Raw genomic sequence first — 20,604 nt, 5'->3', positions numbered from 1 at the left:
GGAGTGGGGAAAGGCGAAGGGAAGAGAAAAAGAGGGAGAGCATCATCAGTGGAAGACCTGCCAGCTGCTGCTGATTCAGCCCTGTTTGGGGGACCACCCCAGCAGAGAGGAGCTGGTTTGCATGCCACGGTCCACAATGCCTGTTCCCAGGGACAGGCCGTTTGCTCAGCCTTGCCGGCCAAAGCGTGGGAAAAGCGTAGGTGTGCGCCGTCGCTTGCAGAGGAGCACGGTCACGTTCACGTGCAATCCTTTACCTTTTTCCTCCCTGGATTCAAAGGGTTTCTGTCTTCAAAGTGAGAGCCTTCCATATGGTCGTTTGTGACATTTCATCCAGGATAACAATCTCAGAAGGATCAGTCCTGCAATAAATATTTTACATAGCAATCCGTGATTATGGGAACTGATGCCAAGGGCATTAGCATCAGCAAGAGGAACAGTGGAGCCCCGAGAATCAAAGCTCCGCATAAGCGTGGGAGGTTTTGCTGGATGAGGAGTTTTGGGAGGCAAGCCGGGGAGCTGCAGAGCAACAGCTCTGTGCAAAGGCTCTTGCTGGGGCTTAGCCCCGGTCCGGGTTCCTAAGCCACTGCTGGTACAGATCACGCCTGCAACTCCTCATGTGTAAGTATGAGGATCTCCAGCTACCGTAAAGGCACTGATGAGGCAAGGTTTGGGGTCAAAAGCGAGTGCTGCAGCCACTCTGCTTGCGGTCAGAGCCCTGCAATCACCTTCTGCAGCCCTGCCCCTGAATTTGATTTTCCCACCAAGCTGCCTGCTGGTTTCCACGGGATCCCCCACAAAGAGGCAAGTGGAGAAAACTCTGCCAAACACCTTCAAGCTAAATCTTGCCGGGGGTCCTGGAGCTTGGTGGGGCTTTACCTGTCACTGCTTTGCTTTGGGATATCCACGTCACTGGTCTTCCCCACGTGCAGCTGAACTGAACTTGCAGCAGCAGCAGCTTCCATCACCCTCCTGGACTCCTGATGTAAAAAAGGGACAAATCACGTTCTCTGTCTTTGGTCAAAGTGGAGATAAGCTGAATGCCCAGCACAAACTTAGCAGTCTGCCCTCTGCTTCTGCCCCTTGGCAGCTATAGGTATTAGTGCAGCAGGGGAGAAACCGTTCACTCCAAAGATTTCGGGGCAGGGGGATTGTGTGTTCAAAACACGATTATGAGCAAATCTTGCCAGCAGCAGCAGCAACAGCAGCAGCAGCAGCAGCATTTAATAATAATCATCATAATGATAATGACCTTTGTGAAAAACGACTCGTTTTAAAAATTACACCTGTATTCAACTGTTCAGCTCACTGCTACTTGAGGAAACAAAGGTTACAACGTGGGATCCAGGCTATTGGGATCTATTTCGATTGGATGCTGATCTTCCCCCAACGTTTCCAGACAAGCTGTAAGAGAAACAGGCAATCTCACAGCCCGACGGAGATGTCCAGCCCTGAGGACCCAGCAAGCCTTACCTCTTCTTCTTCTCCGGCTTCATTTCTGGCATTGAGACGGGGAACCAAAGGAACCTTAGTAGATATAGTAGATTTATGAATGTAGATGGGAATTGTTTAATAATTATCTAGCTTATAATGAAGTTAAAGAAGTTTCAATAGAGGTAGATACGGCCCAAGGGGATGAGAAGTGATGTTTAACGTTTGCATTGTTGAGGCTGACTGGGACAGGAGATAGTCCTTGATAAGAAGCCGCAGTCAACTCCAAGAACCAGCCAAGACTGGCCTTAGGATTTGGACAAATGCCAAGAGACAACTGAGTCTGCGCAGGGACAGAAGGTTAAGGGTTCAGCGTGAAGAAGACATATAGCCTTCATCTTCACGACCACCAGACAACCACCATAAGGAGGCACTGCACAAGCGCAATTGAGAGGAGACTATGGAAATGACTTCCTAGAGCTAATTTTAATAAGAAGCGGGGATAGATAATGCCTATGTATAAGCATACTGCGAAACTCTATGTATATGTAACACTTGACTGTATAAATTTAAAGTGAACTGCCAAATCAGGTGCGCATGACCTTGGTGGGACTACCCCCCGTGCTGCCCAGCGCTGAATGAACATACCTACTTTACAATCTTACTGATTGTGGAGTCTGTTTTCCGCACATCAGCATCGTCCAACTTCTTCTTCCTTTCTGGCATAAGGTCATCCAGAAAGCTGAGCTCCCGCTTTGAGAAGCAGAAATCCATCGCTTTCCGGACAAAGACGAGAGCCAAAACCTTCACGAATAAGAGGGAAGATGCGGTGAGCTCAGAGACGATGCCACCTCTCACTCCAACGCTGCAAACACCCCACTGCCAAGCGGTGGCAGCTCTTACCATCATGGGAAAGATGATGGCGGCACGGGACACCTTGATGGTCCAGAGCAGGACAAGGCAGGTCAGCTGGATCGCCGTGAAGAAATGCACCTTTCGCAAGGGCACGTGCCGCAGGTAGATGAAATCCGGCTGGTGTTTCGCCGGCATCCAAAACAGCTTCAAGCGATCAAAGAACTGCAAAATAAAAGGGAAAGGTTGCCACCTTGGGACTGCGGCAAGTTGCTGGCCCTCTCGAGATGTGGAGGCACTTTGCAGCATCTCGCTTGCCGTCAGAAATCCTGGATCCCACCGCATTCCTCCTGGGAGCAGCACCCATTTTCCCTTCGCTCCATCTAGCAACCGGCTTGCCCCTGAGAGCTGCCCACCAAACGGCAACTATTCCATGCCATTCCATTATTAGCAATTCTTGGCCCACTGAATCCCCCCGCGAGGATTTCCACCAGTGGTAGAAACTGCCTTCCCTTTGCACTGAATTCCCCCGCTTTCACGTAACCAAACACTGACCTGCCCTAAACCCTGCAACAGAGAGCGCTGAACTTGCCTGGTCCTCCCAGCCCTATATAACTCCTGTGCCTCCACCAATCTTTTTCTTACACAAAAGAGTTTCATTGCTTGCTCTGCGAGAAGTTTTTCCCATGCAACTGCTTTTTTCCCTGCTGCTACCGAGACAAAATACCAGGGAGACAGCATGCTGCATGCTGTAAAACAGTCCGTACCTGAATTCCTCTGAATGACGACACACCCATGTAGAGAAAGACGCCATAAAGCACAGGCATTGGTATAAACTGGGGGGGGGAAGAAAAAAAAAAAGGAAGAAAGCAATCGTTTCTTTTTCTGTATTGCATTTTCAGTATTACCACCCTCTTCCATGGGCACTGCCTAAAATTGCTTGAAGCTTTCCAGCTTCCATTCAGGCTTAGAGATGGGTCAGATTTTAACCATTAAAGATTTTGTGCGCACGAGTGAGCTAAGGCTCTGCTTTAGGCTGAACTTGGGAGTTACCTCTCCTCAGAATAATCCTATTTTCCAGAAAGGTTGGAGGAAAACAGGCGATTTCACCCGTGCTACCCTATGCCGCATTCTCTGGCGGTAGAAGAAACACTTCTGCCTATTCTTGGGGCAACAGGCAAAGGCCACAGGCCTCCTTTTAGCCTAGAGACGAGATTACTTTGTGGGAGGAACGTGCAAGGAAGCCCACGGGGATGACCTCAGTGTGTTTAGCTCCTGGGAACGGCTGCTCCCGGGCATTTGGGGAGCAAATTGCAGCCAGTAAAGGGCTGCCTGTTTGAAAGACAGCAGATGTGCTGGTCTGAATATGCTCAACTGTAACCCATAAACATGGGCGGGCCTGAAAGACACCCAAAAATTCAAGCAGTTGCGTTGCTCGCTCGCCTTGAGCACACCAAACGGGGGCCTGAAGGGCTGCAAAGCCTAACTGAGGCTGGTTCCCACCGTGGGTCAAGCCCCAAGGGTTGGGATCACCTCCTCCTCCTCCGCTCCACAACTAACTACTCAGGCCTGCAGAGAGGGGACTGTTTTGCTGTAACCTCCAACAAGCTCGCGGTTGTTGGGTGGTTTGCATTTTCCTCTCACCTTTAACACAGAAGTGAAGAAGACGGAGCAGCCCATGAGCACAAAGATCAGCAAGCCAGTGACTCTCTGCTCTCGTATCCCCAGAAACTTGGGTTGTTCTCCTGGAGCTGAGCAGTCAGACTCTACTTTGAGGCTATTCACGTGGGTGATGGACAGGACGGTCGCAGCCACGAACCAGAGCAGCCCCATCACGGAGCACACCCCGAGCATCGCGGCCACCACAAAAAGGTCCAGGTGGTACCCGCATCCTTTCTGCAGGCAGGAAAACAAGAAACAGAGCATCCCATAGCACAAGAGCAAGGATAACGTCGCAAGTCAGACTCAAACCCTGCTCGAGCACAAGTCAACTTCTTCAGAATTCAAAACAAGAAATGGAAACAAGTAAGCGTGTATGCAGGCTTTGCACAAGCACCTGGCATGAAAATCTGGCAGGAGTTCAGACACAATGGATATGCAGAGCTCGTGCGATAAATACTTCAAAAAACAACAAGCCACAACCCAAAACCACCAAAACCTTTTTTCCACTCATAAAGAAAATTCTACCACTTGCGAGGAAGGTGTGACTCTGAGTTATCCCTGGCAGCGCATCAAAACAATTCATTCCCCGCACCTGCTGCTGCTGCCATTTTAAAACAAAAACACGCTTCTATATTGCTCCAAGATTAATTTGCTCCTCCAAAAGGCTGCTCATCTGAACTGCCCTGTCACTTGCTCCCTGCATCATCGTTAATCCAGGAGAGCATCCTGCCACGCAGCCGGACCCTGTCCCAAACCAATGCCTTCAGAAAGCATCGGGAATAAGAGCTTCTCCCCAGACCTGCAGCCCAGAAGGGGCTGGAGTCATCTCTCGCAGGCCCTTACCTTCAGCTTGTGCTCCTTCCTGTTCACAATAACGGCACTGATCTGCTGGTCCATAAATATCAAGATGGTGCAGAGCAGAGCTGGGATGAGCGCAGCCAATACCGCCCTCTAAGGGTTGGGACCTATGGGGTTGATGAACCACCCGCGGTCGTCTCTGGTAGGCTGCAACAAAGCCCACACATCAGCATTGTCTCCCAGCCCAGGCACTCCACTGGCTTTCATTTTCCCCTCCCTCCTTGTGTCAGAGCACCTCCCAGCCCTGGCTTCATGTCCCCCTCTCCCGGGGGCTTCAGCAGTGCCAGTCTCCTCTTTGCAAGCACCTCTAGATACTTCCCCCGTAGGTATCTAGTTTTGGGGCCATCTTCTCGTTTCCAGGAGGAAGCAAGGCACTTGGAGGTGGAAGAGGAGATGGTCACACCACCAGCATCTCCTCCAGACTCAGCCCTGCCCTGCCCCGGCATCACCTTGTGGCACCCCCACGTGCCAAAACACCCCATTACCTTGAAAGCATGGGGGACCTGGAGCTTCGGCGATGGGTCCACAAAGTCAAGGAGCACCATGATGACGATGGTGAGGAAAACAGCAAAGTCGCTCACTGTGGACCGCACCTGGTGCAAGAAACCAGAGGTGAGAGGGGCATGGCAAACAGGGCCGTAACGTGAGATGCAAGAGTTGCGGACATCCACAACATTAAGGCTGCTTAATCAAATCCCACCACCCCTCTGAGCACATGCAGCCTGATCCCTTGCTTAGATACTGCTGCTGTGTTTGTCCCTGTGAGATCTGGGGTCAGACAATAAAAAAAGCTTAATTAGGCCGACAAGAGTTGGTTTAAGTCAAAACCTAAAAATAATAATAATGATATTAAAAATAAGAAAAGAGATGTCTGCTACTACGCCTACACTCACAGCTACAATGGCAACAAGGCACTGAGGCATCCTTTAGTCCTCAAAAGGAAGCTCCTCATTCGAATCTACTTTCTGCTTGAGCACATAATGCAGAGAAGGTAGGGGGAAAAAAACAAACCGAAAACCCCAACCCCCAAAACTTTTGGAAACCTGACTTCCTACTACCTGAGGAGAAAAAACATATAAAAAAAAAATCAAACACCAAAAATCTTCAATCTGGGGCAGGTCACGAGGCATGTGGGAAACGCTACGATGATTTTGCACTCATGGAAATGAGTGCGGGACATCCAAGCTCTTGCAGAGCTTGGCCTGCAAGGCCAATGATTCCTAGCTTGATCAAGTCCTAGTTTCTGCATGGGTGCCACCACCTGAAAAGAGAATTAACCTCAACAGTTCAGAACATTTTCCAAAAGCATCTGAGGGCATCAACCTTGAACTGCTGTCTGATGATGATCACACCCTTGCAACAACGTACACAGGGAGCCAGATTATGCTGAGCCACGGCTTTTTTATTAATACTTATGAATACTGTCATTATTCATTTTTTATCAGAGGCTGAGACAGCAACAACTCATAAAGTTTCAGACCAAGTTTGAGCCCTACAGAACACTCCTTCAGCAGGACCCAATCTAGAGGCACTTGCTTAAAAATACAACCCTTAAACCTAAGCAGCTCCAGCTCCTTTTTCAGAGCAGCTCAAACTTCTGGAATTATTACAGATCGCAGCCTCCGGCAATTCCCAGTCCCCTCTCAAACTAAAAGCTCCAGAGCTCCTCGACTGAGCTGGTCAAGGTTTTGCCCACTCACAGAAGCACTTGCCCATCATCTCTGTCTGCCTGACTAGCAGACACAAGCAGATTCCTCCAGGGCAACACCCTCAGGGAAAGTCTCTTTTTCACTTCTAAAGGACCATCCTCCTCACTTGATTTACATCCTCCCCAGCTGACCAGGCTGCTCAGCACCCTGTGCTTTAGTTACTTTGCTGGCTGCTAACTCAAACTTCCCATTGCAGCCTTACCACACAACTGTTACCTCCCACAACCCTCCTATTCATTGTCCCCTGCACACCCAAAGGCCACTTTCCTTTCTCTGCCTTGCATGCCAGCAGTACCACAGACTAAAACACTCTCCCTTCACTCTCCTTTCTCAGGCTTGCCACTACAGTGCCTTCTAGAAACTGAGAGCAGCAGTTATCCTAAAAGGCCTGCTCAGCCCCTCTGCCTGCAGCAGAGGCACGCTCTTCTTTCCAAACAACAGGACAGGTTTGTCACAAACACATCACAAAGAGGAGTGGCAGCGCAAGGGGAACCTTGTGAAAGAAAAAATCCCAAGAGCACAACAAACAACTGCTGCCACTGAGAGTTTCCAAAGACTCTTTCCACATCCACACTTGAGCGCCAGATTGCCAGGCCAGCAAAAGGCACATTGCTACCAGCAGACAGCCCAAGAAAGAAGGACATACTTTGCGTACAGAGCTCCACGGCTGTGCTGGTTTTGACTGGCAGAGAGTTAGTTTTCCCCACAGTAGCTTGCACGGGGCTACGTTTTGGATTTGTGCTGAAAGCAGTGCTTACCCAGCATCAAGGCCTTTTCTGCTCCTCACCCCACCCCACCAGGGAGTCGGCTGCGGGTGCACAAGAAGCTGGGGGGGGGGGGGGCAGCACAAGGCTGGGACAGGTGACCCCAACTGACCCAAGGGATATTCCAGACCACAGGATGTCACGCTCAGCAATATAACTGGGGGAAGAAGAAGGAAGGGGGGACATGCCCAAGTAACTGTTAGGCGTGATGGAACCCTGCTTTCCTGCAAACTAAACACCTGCCAGACAATGGGAAGCAGTGACTGAATTCCTGACTTTGCTGGCGTGCACAGCTTTTAGTTGTTAAACCATCTTTATCCCAACCCGCGAGTTGATTCACCCTTCCGATCCTCTCCCTCCTCCCACTGCGGGGCAGCGAGCGAGCGGCCGTGCGGGGCTTAGCTGCCGGCTGGGGTTAAACCACTACAGAAGCTCGAGAGCTTCTCAGCTGAACGCTTTAAACAAAATTTCAAAACACCGTCAGTAAAACCAGCCTCTTTTCCCACTGAAGCACGAAACCCACCCACGGCACTGGAACAGGAGCGCTTTTTACAGCTCCCGTTACTCCCATTACACTCCCGTGCAAGCGCAGTAGCCCCTCGGAAGCGACCGCTTTCACGGTCAGTGAAAGAGGGCAGGAAAAGAGCAGCCCCCCCCGTCCCGTCCCAATTTAGTGTCTCCTAGGAACCGCCTGGTTTCAGGCAACCGACAGGTAGGTACCTGCTGTCGAGGACGTCCTCCGTTCTCCCAGCCGAGGGAAGGAAGCAGGAGAGCCAACGGGACGCGACTGCTCTGGAAACGCCACTGCCGACCTCCCTGAAGCTCCCTCCAGGGCCTCTTGCCCCGGGGGCTGCCAAGAACGCCCGGGCAGGACTGTGTCGCAGCCCGCCACCCACGCCAGGCTGGGAGGGAGGGAGGGAGACCCCCGGCGGCTGCGGGTCCCTTCCCTGCGGGGACAGCCGGCAGAAACTCCTTTCTCTCCACACACAGCCGCACGTCTCCGCCACGGCCACCGGCCCCGCCGCGCCCGCCGCCCGCCCTTGCCTCAGGCGGGGCCGGGCCGGGGCTGCGGCCGGAGCGGAGCCGAGGGCAGCCGAGCGCAAACGAGAGGAGCCGAGCGCAACCGAGAGGAGCCGAGCCCAGACGAAGAGATGAGCCGAACCGAGCCGAGGGGAGTCGAGCCCAGCCGAAAGGAGCCGAGCCCAGCCGAAGGGAGCCGAGCCCAGCCGAAGGGAGCCGAACAGAAACGAGATGAGCCGAAGGGAGCCGAGCCCAGATGAAGGGAGCCGAACAGAAACGAGATGAGCCGAAGGGAGCCGAGCCCGGCCCGGGCGCCCCCCCCCCCGCTCCAGCTCCCCACGCTGCTCGGCACTGGCTGCTGCTGCTGCTGCGCTGCAGAGGCAGCTGCATTTTGGGGCTTGGAGCGCTTGGGGTTCCAGCGTGAGCCCGAAGCATCAGAGGAGTTGGCCTGTACCTCGTGGCAGGTCTTGCAGCTGCTTTCAGGGGGGTCTGGGCTCTGCCCAGGCCTCTCGAGTCAACGTTGACTCTGGTGCCTAATGACAGTCTGCTGGCAGTGGCCCTGGGAGCTCAGCCCCTTCTCTCCCCAGTTGCGATGATGTCAGCAAACAAGGACTGTGGTGGTTTCAGCCCAGCCGGCGACCAAGCACCACGAGGCTGCTCGCTCGCTCGCTCACTCCCCCGCCGCCACCACCTTTGTCCAGAAACAGGCCCGAAGCCCCTCCCCGAGAGCAACATCCTGACCGACGGTGCTCCACGAAATCTAGAGTCCCCTCGGACGCTGGCGGGAGCAAGCTAGGAAAATCCCAGTGCCAAAGCCCACGGAGTTTCTGCTTTCAGCTCCAGGCCAGATTCCCGTTCATCCGTGAGAGGGAAGCCAGCGTCCGTCAGTCACCCTTGCAGGGCGGGAAACAAGGCTTCTCCGATCGACGCCGAAGCGCCGCGTGAAGCCAGAGCGCAAAGCTGGACAAAACCGGGGGGGCAGAGGGGGAAAGCCCGGCCTGGCCCGGCCCCTTGGGAGGCCCGAGGGCCCCCGGGGAGCGCAAAGCCGGGCAGCTGCCCTTCCTCACGCTCACGCTCCCGGCCAGCTCCTCCCTGGAAAAGCGGGCACCGGCCTCCTCAGCCATCCTGGAGGCCCGGCCGGGAAGACCCCCGCCAGGGACAGCCCCGGGGGGTGCTGCCCAGAGCCCACCCAGCCCCGCCCGCCTCCCCTCCGCAGCACCCACCCCTTCTCCCCCATGGCTTTGTCCCCGCGGCAGCTGCAGCTGCAGCAGGATCGCGCCGCTTTCCATCCCCAGCGTGCGGGGCAGGGCTGCCCAAACGGAGCCCGAGGGGTCGCGGCCCGCGGGCCGAGACCAGCGGAGAGCCGCCAGGGAAACCGCCGCCTCCGTCCATCGCACGGACGGGAGCCGCAGCAGCCGGAGAACGCTCCCGAGTCGTGCCGCTCCCAGGGCAAGCCCAGGCACCGCTTCACGCGTGGGACGTGCCGTGCCGTCCCGAGAGCGGGGCTAGCGGTCAGGATGCTGACCAAGCAGGAGCTCTCCTTCGGCGGGTCCCGGGACATCCCTGCTGAGCTCAGCCGAACCCTCCTTGCTGGGCAGCAGCTGGCAGGACAAAGAAACCCGGGTGGGCGCAGGACAGAGACACGGCGAGAGCGACCTGCCCTTCCCGGGAATGAGGAGTCTGCCACGGCTCTCCCGGGACTGATGCCCCACGCCCACCCATGCCTTTGCACCAAACAGGCTGGAAAAGGACCCTGGCTGCTGACCCCAAACGCGCTCTCCCGCAGGAGCTCCCCGGACCCTGCTCGGGGCACCAGGGCTGGGCTCAGGAAGGAGTTTTTTCCCCCGGGAAGATTGGCAAAGCAGTGTCGAGGAGCGGGGTTGCTCAGCTGCGCTCTGAAATGAAATCCAGTTTTATGTTTTCACGAGCGCGGTTGCCTTCACGCCCCCGGCATCGGTCCCTGCCACGACTTACAAATTGGCAGCCAGAGGTGCCTCGCCAACAGAGAGCAATCTCTTTCATTAACAGGATACAGGCCGGGAGAGATCTTGGGCCTCCGGTTCACGGCGGTTGTCCCCACTCCCCCAGGCCACACACCGTTCCCACAGCGGGAGCGAGAGGCCTGCGTTCCTACCGAGGGTGTCCTTGGGAGCGCCAAATCCTCCAAGTACCAGGACGGGATGTACTAACCCCATCCCTGTGGAGCACAAACAGCCCCAGCCTCTCCTCATCGGACGTTGTGCAGAACCCAGGCCTTTTCTGGGAGCACGCGGCGGCGGGTACTGTCTCCTCCTGGGTGTCACGCACCCAGGGCAAGCGCGGCCCCCTCCGACGGGGATCCAGAGCTGCTGCTTTTACGACCCGGTGACTAAAAGCCCTGACAGCACTCCTTGAGCCAGGGCTGGGGGAAAGCACGCCACCGAGTGACACCGCGGGACCTTCCTTCGCGCCCTCAAAGCCCTTTCTCCTATTTCTGCGTCACTCCAGCCAAGGCAGCGAACAGAAGCACGGCCAATAGTCACAAATGCGTTGGCCACCTGCCACAAGGAGGCTGTGGCCTCGGCTTGGTCCCCTCTCGGCTCGGCCGAATCAACTGGTTCTTTTTCCCCCACCGGAAAAATACTGTTGAAAGCCAAGACTATTGGCACCCACGGCCCCTGAGAGCCGCCTCTAGGCCCCAGGGGCCCCCCAGCCTCCCTTAACCCTCTCCCTCCCCAGGAGGAGCTGGGGAGGCTCTTGGGGGGGGGGGGGCGGAACACAGGGAGCCCCCGCATTCCTTCCTGGGAGACGCCAAAGAGTCCTTAGCAGCCAACAGCCAGAAGGGACCATGGCGCGGCCACCACGGCAGCTCCCACCGCGTGGGCCCTGGGGCCCCCCGGCGTCCCAGCGTTTTCAGACTTTTGTGCTCCCCGAAACCTTCTACCCTGGAGGTAGGGACCGGTCCCAAGCCCCGCAGCCCAGGGACGCTCGTGGGGGCAAGAGCAGAGCTCACCGCCGGCCACGGCTCCTCTCTCTCTCACTCTCTTAGGCCCAGCCAACCTGTACCATCTGCCCGGGCAGGAGCAGCCCTTCCCTGCAGCCTGGGCACCCCTGCCATGGGGGCCCCTCCAGGCCCCCCAGGCACCACCAGCAGGTATGGCACCCCAGTCTGTTCTGGCACCTTTGGCATCCCTGTCACACCCGTCCCCCCGGCAGTTTTCGCACGGGCGTTCAGCAAGCCCGCGGGAGCACCCTTGCCCTCGCCTGGGTGACGCGTGCCCACTCAAGCCAATCTGCGGAGAACTTCCCAAATATCTGGGGCCACCTCTCCCATTTCACCTCCTAGAAGGGAGTCCCCTCCCCGACGTGCAACCGCGTCCCACCGGCACAGCAGCTCCCCGCGCGCCTGGCGCAGAGCTGGGGCATGGCTTGGTGGGTGCCCCCAGAGAGTCCCCCCGGCCCAGCACGGCTCCCTCTCACCCACACAGGTCTGCAGATGGCTCCGTGGGGCTGCCCCTTCGACCCCCGGCTCTACCACATCCAGTGGACAGCCACCAACCTGCCTCCACCGGCCAGCGCCACGCTCGGCCAAGGCGCTGCTTCTCTGCCAGGGGCTGCCCTCTGGGGGCCCTGGGGCTGCGGGGCCACCCTGGCCTGGGCAGCCCCAGGGGGACCCCAGGGCCAGACACAGTACCTTGCCCCCTACCAACGCCAGGCAAGAGTGGTGGCCCCAGCCCCTACGGCGCTGCCGATCTCCATCCCCACCTACCAGCACATCCAGGGCCAGTTGCTGAAGATCGACACCTCTGGCACGGCCACCCCTGCGGGGGCACCCCCAGGCAGTGACATCCCCCCGGGCAGCAACGTCCCCCCCAGCCCCTCCGCTGCCCCCCACAACCAAGACCTTGGGGACACTGCAGGCGACCTCGAAGTCACTGAGGAGATGCTTCTGCAGGAGGCCCTCAGACTCTTTGGCTACTCCCGGGACGTGGTGGGGGCCAGCCAGGATGGTCCCAGCAGCAGCCCCATACCTGGCAACCCTGCTCACACCAGTGGACAGGGGACAGGGGTGGCCCCGGCCTGCCCAGTGCTGCCGACATGCAGCCCCAGCTACCAGCACATCGAGGGGCAGTCGGCAGAGATCAACACCTCCGGCACGGCCACCCCTGCAGGGGCACCCCCGGGGAGTGACATCCACCCGGGCAGCGACATCCCCCCGGGCAGCGATGTCCCCCCCAGCCCATCCGCTGCCCACCAGAGTCAAGCCCTGGGGGACACTGCAGGTGATCTTGCCGCGTCCGAGGACATGCTTCTTGAAGAGGCCCTCAGATTATTTGAGTGCTCCACGGACGCGGTGGGGGCCAGCCAGGGCTGTCCTAGCAGCAGCCCCGGGCCTGGCCACCCTGGGGGCACCAGCGGAGAGGGGACAGGGGTGGCTCCAGCCTGCCCAGTGATGCCGATATCCATCCCCGGCTACCAGTACATCGACGGGCAGCTGGTAGAGATCGACACCTCCGGCACGGCCACCCCTGCGGGGGCACCCCTGGGCAGCGACATCTCACCGGGCAGCGACGTCCCCCCCAGCCCCTGCGCTGCCCCTCACACACAAGCCCTGGGGGACATCGCAGAGCTCCTTGCAGTGCCTGACCAGGAGCTTCTTGAAGAGGCCCTCAGGCTCCTTGGGTGCTCCCTGGACACGGTGGGGCCCAGCCAGGATGGTCCCAGCAGCAGCCCCGTGCCTGGGGACACCGAGGGCACCGGCGCAGCCACCCCCGACTGGGACTTCAGCCCCTTGTCGCTGCCGGACGAGCTGCTCACCCTCGACTCCTGCATCCCCGAGCTCAGCGACACCACGCTGAGCCTCGACGTATTTAACATCGTCGGGATGGAGCCCCAGGAGCCGCGGAAGGATGCGGGGATGGACCTGCCACCATCCCCGTCTGCCACGGCAGAGCAGCCGAGGAAGAGGCAGTCGCAGAGCTCCTTGCCAATGCCACCCAGCAAGCGCAGGGCTCTGGCAGACGACATGGGGGTGTGAAGGGGTATCAGACGGGGGTGAGATGGAGATGGGGGGAGTGGGGGGGTGGGAGGGGGGGATCAGACAGGGGTGAGATGGAGACGGGGGGAGTGGGGGGTGGGAGGGGAGGGGGGTGGATTGGTTGGGGGGGGTTGAGGGGGTGGGTGGGAGGCGGGTGGGGGGTAGGGTGGGTTTAGAGCAGCTGTGGTGGGACCTTTTCTTTTGTCTTTCCCATTAAAAGCTCTTTCTCCAGAACCGCTCCGTGCCTGTGTGGGACGGGGAGGGAGCCCGGGGGGCACCGGGAAACAGCCCCCAAGAGGTGCAAAAGCCCCGCCGAGCCCCAGATCTGAGCCAGCAAGCCCCGAGGGGAACCCAGCCACCCCCAGGCCTGAGTCACCACCAGCGCGGCAGGTGATGGGGGGGGGGGGGGGCGGGACGGGAACGGGAACAACTCCCCTGTCCCCTTCCCCAGGGGAAGCAGCCCTTTGGTGGGGAAGCCAGGACAGACAGGTCCCTGCAGGACTCACGGACACGGCCCCACGCAGAAAGCAGCACGCAGCCCCTGGGACAAGGACAGACCTTGGGGGCCGGGGGACACACGGACACGCACGACAACAAGGGCTGCAAGGCGTTCGTCTTGAACCCGACCGGCGGGGACAGGGCTCGCTGCAAAGCCCTTCAAACCCTCAAGACGATCACGCCCTTCCTCGGGTCCCACCGCGCTCAGCCCCGCAGCCCAGCTCTGCCTCACCGACACAGCAAAATAACCCCCAATCACCCCAAGAATGGCGAGGGAGGGAGCTGCGGGCCAGCCAGGGGCCCTCCTCCCCTTCTCTGGCTGCACCTTGGGCAGCCGCAAGACCGGGAAGGGGGGAAAAAATGAATCTCTCAAATCTCAGCACCAGCCAGCAAGTGCCTGGAAAGCTCACCTCTCCTTATTGCCCATTTCCCATCCCAGCTCCACAACCCAGAGGCAAGGCAGCCCACGGCACCTTCGAGAAGCAGCCTCACCTGCAGGGTGAGGTCCCCCAGCACCGGGGGGTTGGGGGGGCTGAGCCCCTTCCTTCGGGCAGTCCCAGGGGTGCCGCTGGGGCAGCGGGAGCCGCTCCGGACCCCGGGCAGGCGCAGTGACGTCAGCAACAGAACGGCGCAGCTCCCAGTGCCGCTGCTGCTCAGTGTCTCGCCTCGCACACTGACTCGCCCCAAGCATTGTCCTTGCCCCAAAACCGTCCCCTTGAGCAGCTGCACCGCCACCGCCCACAGCTCTCGGGGGCCACAGAGGGTTATTCTGCTCAAGAGGAGGAGGAAAAACAAAAGAAAAGAGAAAGCCCCAAACCCAAACGTAAAGGAGCCTCAGCGCTGGAGGACGAGCTCTCCTCTCTCAAAGCAGCCTGGGGGAACCACGGGCAGAAGAGGCGAACCCAGCCCTGGGCTTGGGGTTTGAGGACTGCTCACCGCTTCCCCAGCCACCCTCCCTGGGTGGAGAACTGCTGCAGCACGTTGAAGGCAGAGAGCAGGACCCAGCTCTGCACCACCAGCACTTTGCTGGGACACAGGCGGCCTGAGCAGAGCCTGGACCTCCCCGTACACCTCACCACACACAGCCAGAGCACACCCAGACACCCAGGCATCCTCCACGTGGAAGCCACTTCCCACCCCGGCTGGCCAACGCAACGCGCTGCCTACCTTCTTCAAGGACGGCAGCAGTTTGATGCTGACGAAGCCCATCTTGTTCTTCTGGACATGTTTCAGGAGGAAAGCATCCTTGGCCAGGTTCTCGTCAGAGAGGTGGAATTCCACCTGGGACACAACCCTCCTGGCCAGCTGCCGGTCCGGGACGGAGTAGCTGCAGTCCAAGAGATCAGCCCCCAGAACATCGCTCGCATCGCAGAAGCTCCCGGCAAAGCAGCAGGGACACGGGTGTGACTTGGTGGCCTTTGGGATGTGCAGCACTGCCCGGTCCCAGCCACAGCGGTCGGTGCAGATGGCAGAGTCTTGAGGAGCGGGGTGGCTCAGCTGCGCTCTGAAATGAAACGGAGTTTTATGCTTTTAGAAGCGCGCTTGCCTTCACGCCCCCAGCATCGGTCCCTGCCACAAGTTACGCAGCACATGGCCTTGCACAATCTTGCAGCCAGAGGTGCCTCACGAACAGAGCGCAATCTCTTTGATTACCAGGATACAGGCCAGGAGAGATCTTTGGCCTCCGGTTCACGGCAGTTGTCCCGACTCCCCCAGGCCACACACTGTTCACACAGCGGGAGCGAGAGGCCTGTGTCCTTGCTACCCTTGGGGTGTCCTTGCTAGCGCCGAATCCTCCAAGCACGAGGAGGGGATGTACTAACCCCATCCCTGGGGTCCCGTAGAGCGCAAACAGCCCCAGCGCCCCGACACCGGACGTTGGGCAGAATCCAGTCCTTTTCTGGGAGCACGCGGCGGCGGGTACCGTCTCCTCCGGGGTGTCACGCACCCAGGGAAAGGGCCACCCCCTCCCAGGGGGATCCAGAACTGCTGCTTTTCCCAGCAGGAGACTGAAAGACCTGACAGCACTACTGGAGCGAGGGCTGGGGGAAAGCGTGCCACCGAGCGACACCGCGTGACCTTCCTTCGCGCCCTCGAGGTGCGCGCCCTTTTTCCTATTTCTGCCTCGCTCCGGTCAACGCAGCGAACAGAAGCGCGGGTAACGGTCACAAACGCATTTGCCATCTGGTGCAAGGAGGCTGCGGCTGCAGCTTGGTCCCCGCTTGGCTCGGCTGAATCAACTTGTTCTTCTTCCCCCACCGGAAAAATACTGTTGAAAGCAAAGAGCATTTGCACCTGCAGACCCCAACAGCCGCCTGTAGGCCCCGGGGGCACCCCAGCCTCCCTTAACCCTTTCCCTCCCCAGGAGGAGCTGGGGAGGCTCTTGGGGGTGGGGTGGAACACAGGGAGCCCCCGCATTCCTTCCTGGGAGACGCCAAAGACTCCTTGGCAGCCAACAGCCAGAAGGGACCATGGCGCGGCCACCAATGCAGCTCCCACTGCCTGGGCCCTCGGGCCCCCCGGCGCCCCAGCTTTTCCAGCCATTCGTGCTCCCCAAAACCTTCTACCCTCGAGGTAGGGACCAACCCCAACCCCTGCAGCCCAGGGACGTTCTTGGGGGGCAAGAGCAGAGGTGACCGCCGGCCATCGCTCCTGTCTCATTCTCTTAGGCTCAGCCAACCCGTGCCGCCTGCCCACGCGGGAGCAGCCCTTCCCTGCAGCCCGGGCACCCCGGGCCCCCCAGGCACCACCAGCAGGTATGGTACCCCAGTCTGCTCTGGCACCTTCGCCATCCCCATCACACCCATTCCCCCAGCACTTTTCGCATGGAGGTTCAGCAAGCCCCGGTGAGCATCCTTGCCCTCGCCCGGGCGGCGCGTGCCCAGTAAAACCCATCTGCAGAGAATTCCCCAAATATTTGGGGCCACCTCTCCCCTTTCACCTCCTAGATGTGAGTCTCCTCCCCGATTTGCAACCCCGTCCCACCGGCACAGCGGCTCACCCCGTGGGGATCGCCCCGGCCACAAGCTCCCCACGCCCCTGGCCCAGAGCTGGGGGATGTTGGCTCGGCGGGTGCCCCTGGACAGTCACCCGGGCCCAGCACAGCTCCCCCTCACCCACACAGGTCTGCAGAGGGCTCCATGTGCTGCCTCTTCGACCCCCGGGTCTTCCGCATCCAGTGGACAACCACCGACCTGCCTCCACCGGCCAGCGCCACGCTCGGCCAAGGCGCTGCTTCTCTGCCAGGGGCTGCCCTGTGGGAGCCCTGGGGCTGCGGGGCCCCCCTGGCCTGGGCAGTCACAAGGACCTCCCAGGGCCAGACACAGTACCTCGCCCCCTACCAACGTCAGGCAAGAGTGGTGGCCCCAGCCTGCCCAGTGCTGCCGACATGCAGCCCCAGCTACCAGCACATCGAGGGGCAGCTGGCGAAGATCAACATCTCCAGCGCGGCCAACCTTGCGGGGGCACCCCCAGGCAGCGACGTCCCCCCCAGCCAAGCCCTTGGAGATGCCCTTGCCGTGGCTGAGAAAGTGGCTCTCCAAGAGGCCCTAATGCTCTTTGATTGCTCCCTGGGCGGGCTGGCAATCAGCCAGCATGCTCCCAGCAGCAGCCCCATGCCTGGGGACGCTGGTGGCACCGGCGCAGACAGCCCCGACTGCGACTTCAGCTCGTTCTCGCTGCCTGAGGAGATGCTCACCCCTGACTACTGCATCCCCGAGCTCAGCGACGCCATGCTGAGCCTCAAAATAGTCAACGGCGGCGGGATGGAGCCCCAGGAGCCGTGACAGGATATCGGGATGGACCTGCCACCGTCCCCACCTGCCACGGCAGGCAAGCTGAGGAAGAGGCAGGCGCAGAGCTCCTTGCCAATGGCACCCAGCAAGCGCAGGGCTCTGGCAGCCAATGTGAGGGTGTGAGGGGGGGATGGGGATTAGACAGGGGTGAGAGGGATGGAGATGGGGGGAGTGGGGGGTGGGAGTGGAGGGGGGGGTATTTGTCGAAGGGGGGGCCGGGGAGGGGGCTAGGGAGGGGTTAGACCAGCTTGGATGGGACCTTTTCTCTTGTCTTTTCAATTAAAAGCTCCTTCTCCAGAACCGCTCCGTGCCTGTGTGGGACGGAGAGGGAGAGCAGGGGGCACCAAGAAACAGCACCCAAGAGTTGCAAAAGCCCCACTGAGCCCCAGATCCGAGCCGGGGAAAGCCCCGAGGGGAACGGAGCCACCCCCAGGGCCCAGTCACCACCAGCGGGGCAGGCAATGGTGGGGTGGGACACGGACGACTCCCCTCTCCCCTTCCCCAGGCGTGGGGAGGCCAGGACAGACAGGTCCCTGCAGGACTCACGGACACGACCCCACGCAGAAAGCAGCACAGAGCCCCTGCGACAACGACAGACCTTGGGGGCCGGGGGGGACAAGGACACGCATGACAGCAAGGCCTGCAAGGCCTTCGTCTTGAACACCACCAGCGTCCCCTCCAGCGGGGACAGGGCTCGGTGCACAGCCCTTCAAAGCCTCAAGACCATCACGGCCTTCCTCGGGTCCCAGCGCACTCAGCCCCGGAGAGCCCAGCTTTGCCTCACTGACACAGCAAAATAACCCCCAATCACCCTAAGAACGGCGAGGGAGGGAGCTGCAGGCCAGGCAGGGACCCTCCTCCACTTCTCTGGCTGCACCTTGGGCAGCTGTAAGATCAGCAAGGAGGGAGAAAAAATCAGAAAGAAAAAAAAAGAAACAAATCACTGCACCAGCCAGAAAGTGCCTGGAAACTTTATCAAATGGTACATTTCAGCTTGGGGGCTTGAAGATTTACACCCATGTACCAGTAAAGCTCTCCATGCATGCTACAATTTGGTGGGAGCAAGATTTGTGGATATGTCTGCACCCAAAACGCAGCAGTAAGTGGCATCCTTTAACTGCTGTTCTTCCCAAGCCCATTTACCTTTGCAGAAAAAGGGATTGTCATCCTGCACATGGCACAAAGCAAGACACATGCAGCCTATGGTGGCTGAGAGGGTTATTAGGGAATAAATGCATTGAGCTGGTAAATTCAGCCACCAGCACTTGAAATCAGACACTGAGTCCCAACTCAAGAAGCGCTCGCTCTCCTCCCTGCCATCACGCCTCACCATCGAGCTATTAAAGCCGTCCCATTGTACCAGCTGTCCCAAGGCTGGCCCACAGCATCTGCCCAGCTTCAGCAGGCACCAAGGCCAACCCTTACGCTTCCCCTGCCTGACCCTCCGACTCAGCTCCAGCCCTTCTGGGGCAGCCCGTGCAATTTGCCATGAGCTGCTGTTAACACTCACGGGCCCAATGACAGTACTGGATTTACTCCAGTTTATGTCAGGAACAGTGAGCTCAGCCAGGACATTCGGATTCTTCCCATCCTCCCACCAACCTTATTCATAAACAGGGGCTTGTTTGGGGTTTTTTTAAACGCCAGATTTTAGGTAGATGTAATTACTGTGAAATGCAGCAAGAGGTCAGCAGACTACATCATCACACAGACGGTCCAGGAGATGAGACGCCGTGAGCCGGGACGACAGTCAGCCCCTTCCACTGTTCAGCCCCTGGAAACATTTTGAGAAAACCAGAGGGTCGGGCTGCTCCAATACAGCTCTCACACTCCTGGCTCTGGAGCCTTCAGCTCACATTCCCCACATCCCTTCGGCCTTTCTAATCACAGGCTTTAAGGTCACTACATACATCGGTGAGCAAATATTGATTTGCCTGCACTGCCTACAGATCATAATCTAACTCCACGCACCTTAAAGAAGCTCAGCACACACTCCACGTTCTTACAGCTGCTTTGACTGCAATTCAGTCTCTAGTGCATTACCCTTATTTATAATGCCAGGGCTTCAGCGTGGTGCCTCAGGCACTCTAAAATTATTACAGGGCCCTTTTGACTTTCAATTCCCTTCTATTCAATTCCATTTTTATTTGCCAGCAGAGACTCCCATTGACCAGCGGTGGAAGCCAACCGTGCGCAGGCAGACGGCACTACTGCATGTTAAGCCAATCCTATAGAAATTACTTGCACGTGGCTCAACACGACGCGTCATCTCAGTTTGAATGAGAAACGCCGGGTCTGGAAGAGCAGGTGGCAGAGCGCTCCTGGGTGCAGCTGCCTTGGAGAGATGAGTCATCCAGGCTTGGAGCAGCACCGGGGGTGCTCAGCTGCAGCCCCTCGACAGTGCCATCTGTCCGGCTGATGCAGCCATCATTTTAAAAAACGGCGAAGGAAAGCGACTTTAAGAATCAGAGCTCCGGTGAAATCAAACTTCAATTATTTACCAAATCTCACTTTTACAGTCACCTAGCAGCAAACCAGTTTCCACAGCTGGTACAAAATATTAAAACCATCAAAATATTTAGACATACCATACAGAATGTATGGAAATATGCTATCAATTCCCCCCTTCCTGTTTGAGGCTACTAATTCTTTTAGTAGTCTCACCTGAGCGTAGCTTGCGTCACAGTTGCGCACAGCATTCTTTATCTCCTTCCGTTCATTTATGCTAACATTAACAGGCTGTATTTAAGAGAAATGCTACTAACTTAGACAAATCTTTTAAGTTGACAGCTTACTTAGCTGTATTTAGGAATACATGAACTAATCTACAACCATGCTGTTTTAGAAGAAGGTACCTTTCATATTCCTGGGTAAAAAAAAAACATTACATATGAAGACATTCTATGTACATTTTATTTGATGGATATATCCTTTCAGCAGGTTTTTTTTTTAATATAATTACACCATTTCTTCAGCTAGAGAAAACAGTGAATTGCAGAACT

The 20,604-nt window shown here is 57.9% G+C and overlaps 1 protein-coding gene and 1 long non-coding RNA gene across 2 annotated transcripts; both read right to left on the bottom strand.

Moving 5' to 3' along the window:
* Positions 1-1,469: 1,469 nt before the first annotated feature.
* Positions 1,470-4,125, bottom strand: LOC126036822 (electroneutral sodium bicarbonate exchanger 1-like). Its single transcript, XM_049797031.1, has 5 exons — positions 3,925-4,125; positions 3,048-3,116; positions 2,332-2,505; positions 2,077-2,232; positions 1,470-1,524 (listed from the first exon to the last, which is right to left on the bottom strand). The coding sequence occupies exons 1-4, from the start codon at positions 4,111-4,113 to the stop codon at positions 2,077-2,079; spliced, it is 588 nt and encodes a 195-aa protein (XP_049652988.1). The 5' UTR covers positions 4,114-4,125; the 3' UTR covers positions 1,470-1,524.
* A 1,205-nt stretch (positions 4,126-5,330) lies between these two features.
* LOC126036849 (uncharacterized) lies at positions 5,331-19,356 on the bottom strand. The gene is made up of 3 exons (XR_007505402.1): positions 19,271-19,356; positions 14,976-15,312; positions 5,331-5,393 (listed from the first exon to the last, which is right to left on the bottom strand). It is a non-coding gene; the product is annotated as an uncharacterized LOC126036849 (long non-coding RNA).
* Positions 19,357-20,604: the final 1,248 nt, after the last annotated feature.

The sequence above is a fragment of the Accipiter gentilis genome, unplaced genomic scaffold (assembly GCF_929443795.1).
Source record: "Accipiter gentilis unplaced genomic scaffold, bAccGen1.1, whole genome shotgun sequence".
NCBI lineage: Eukaryota > Metazoa > Chordata > Aves > Accipitriformes > Accipitridae > Astur > Astur gentilis.
The sequence above is the reverse complement of the archived record's forward strand: the minus strand, read 5'-3'. Positions and strand labels throughout refer to the sequence as shown.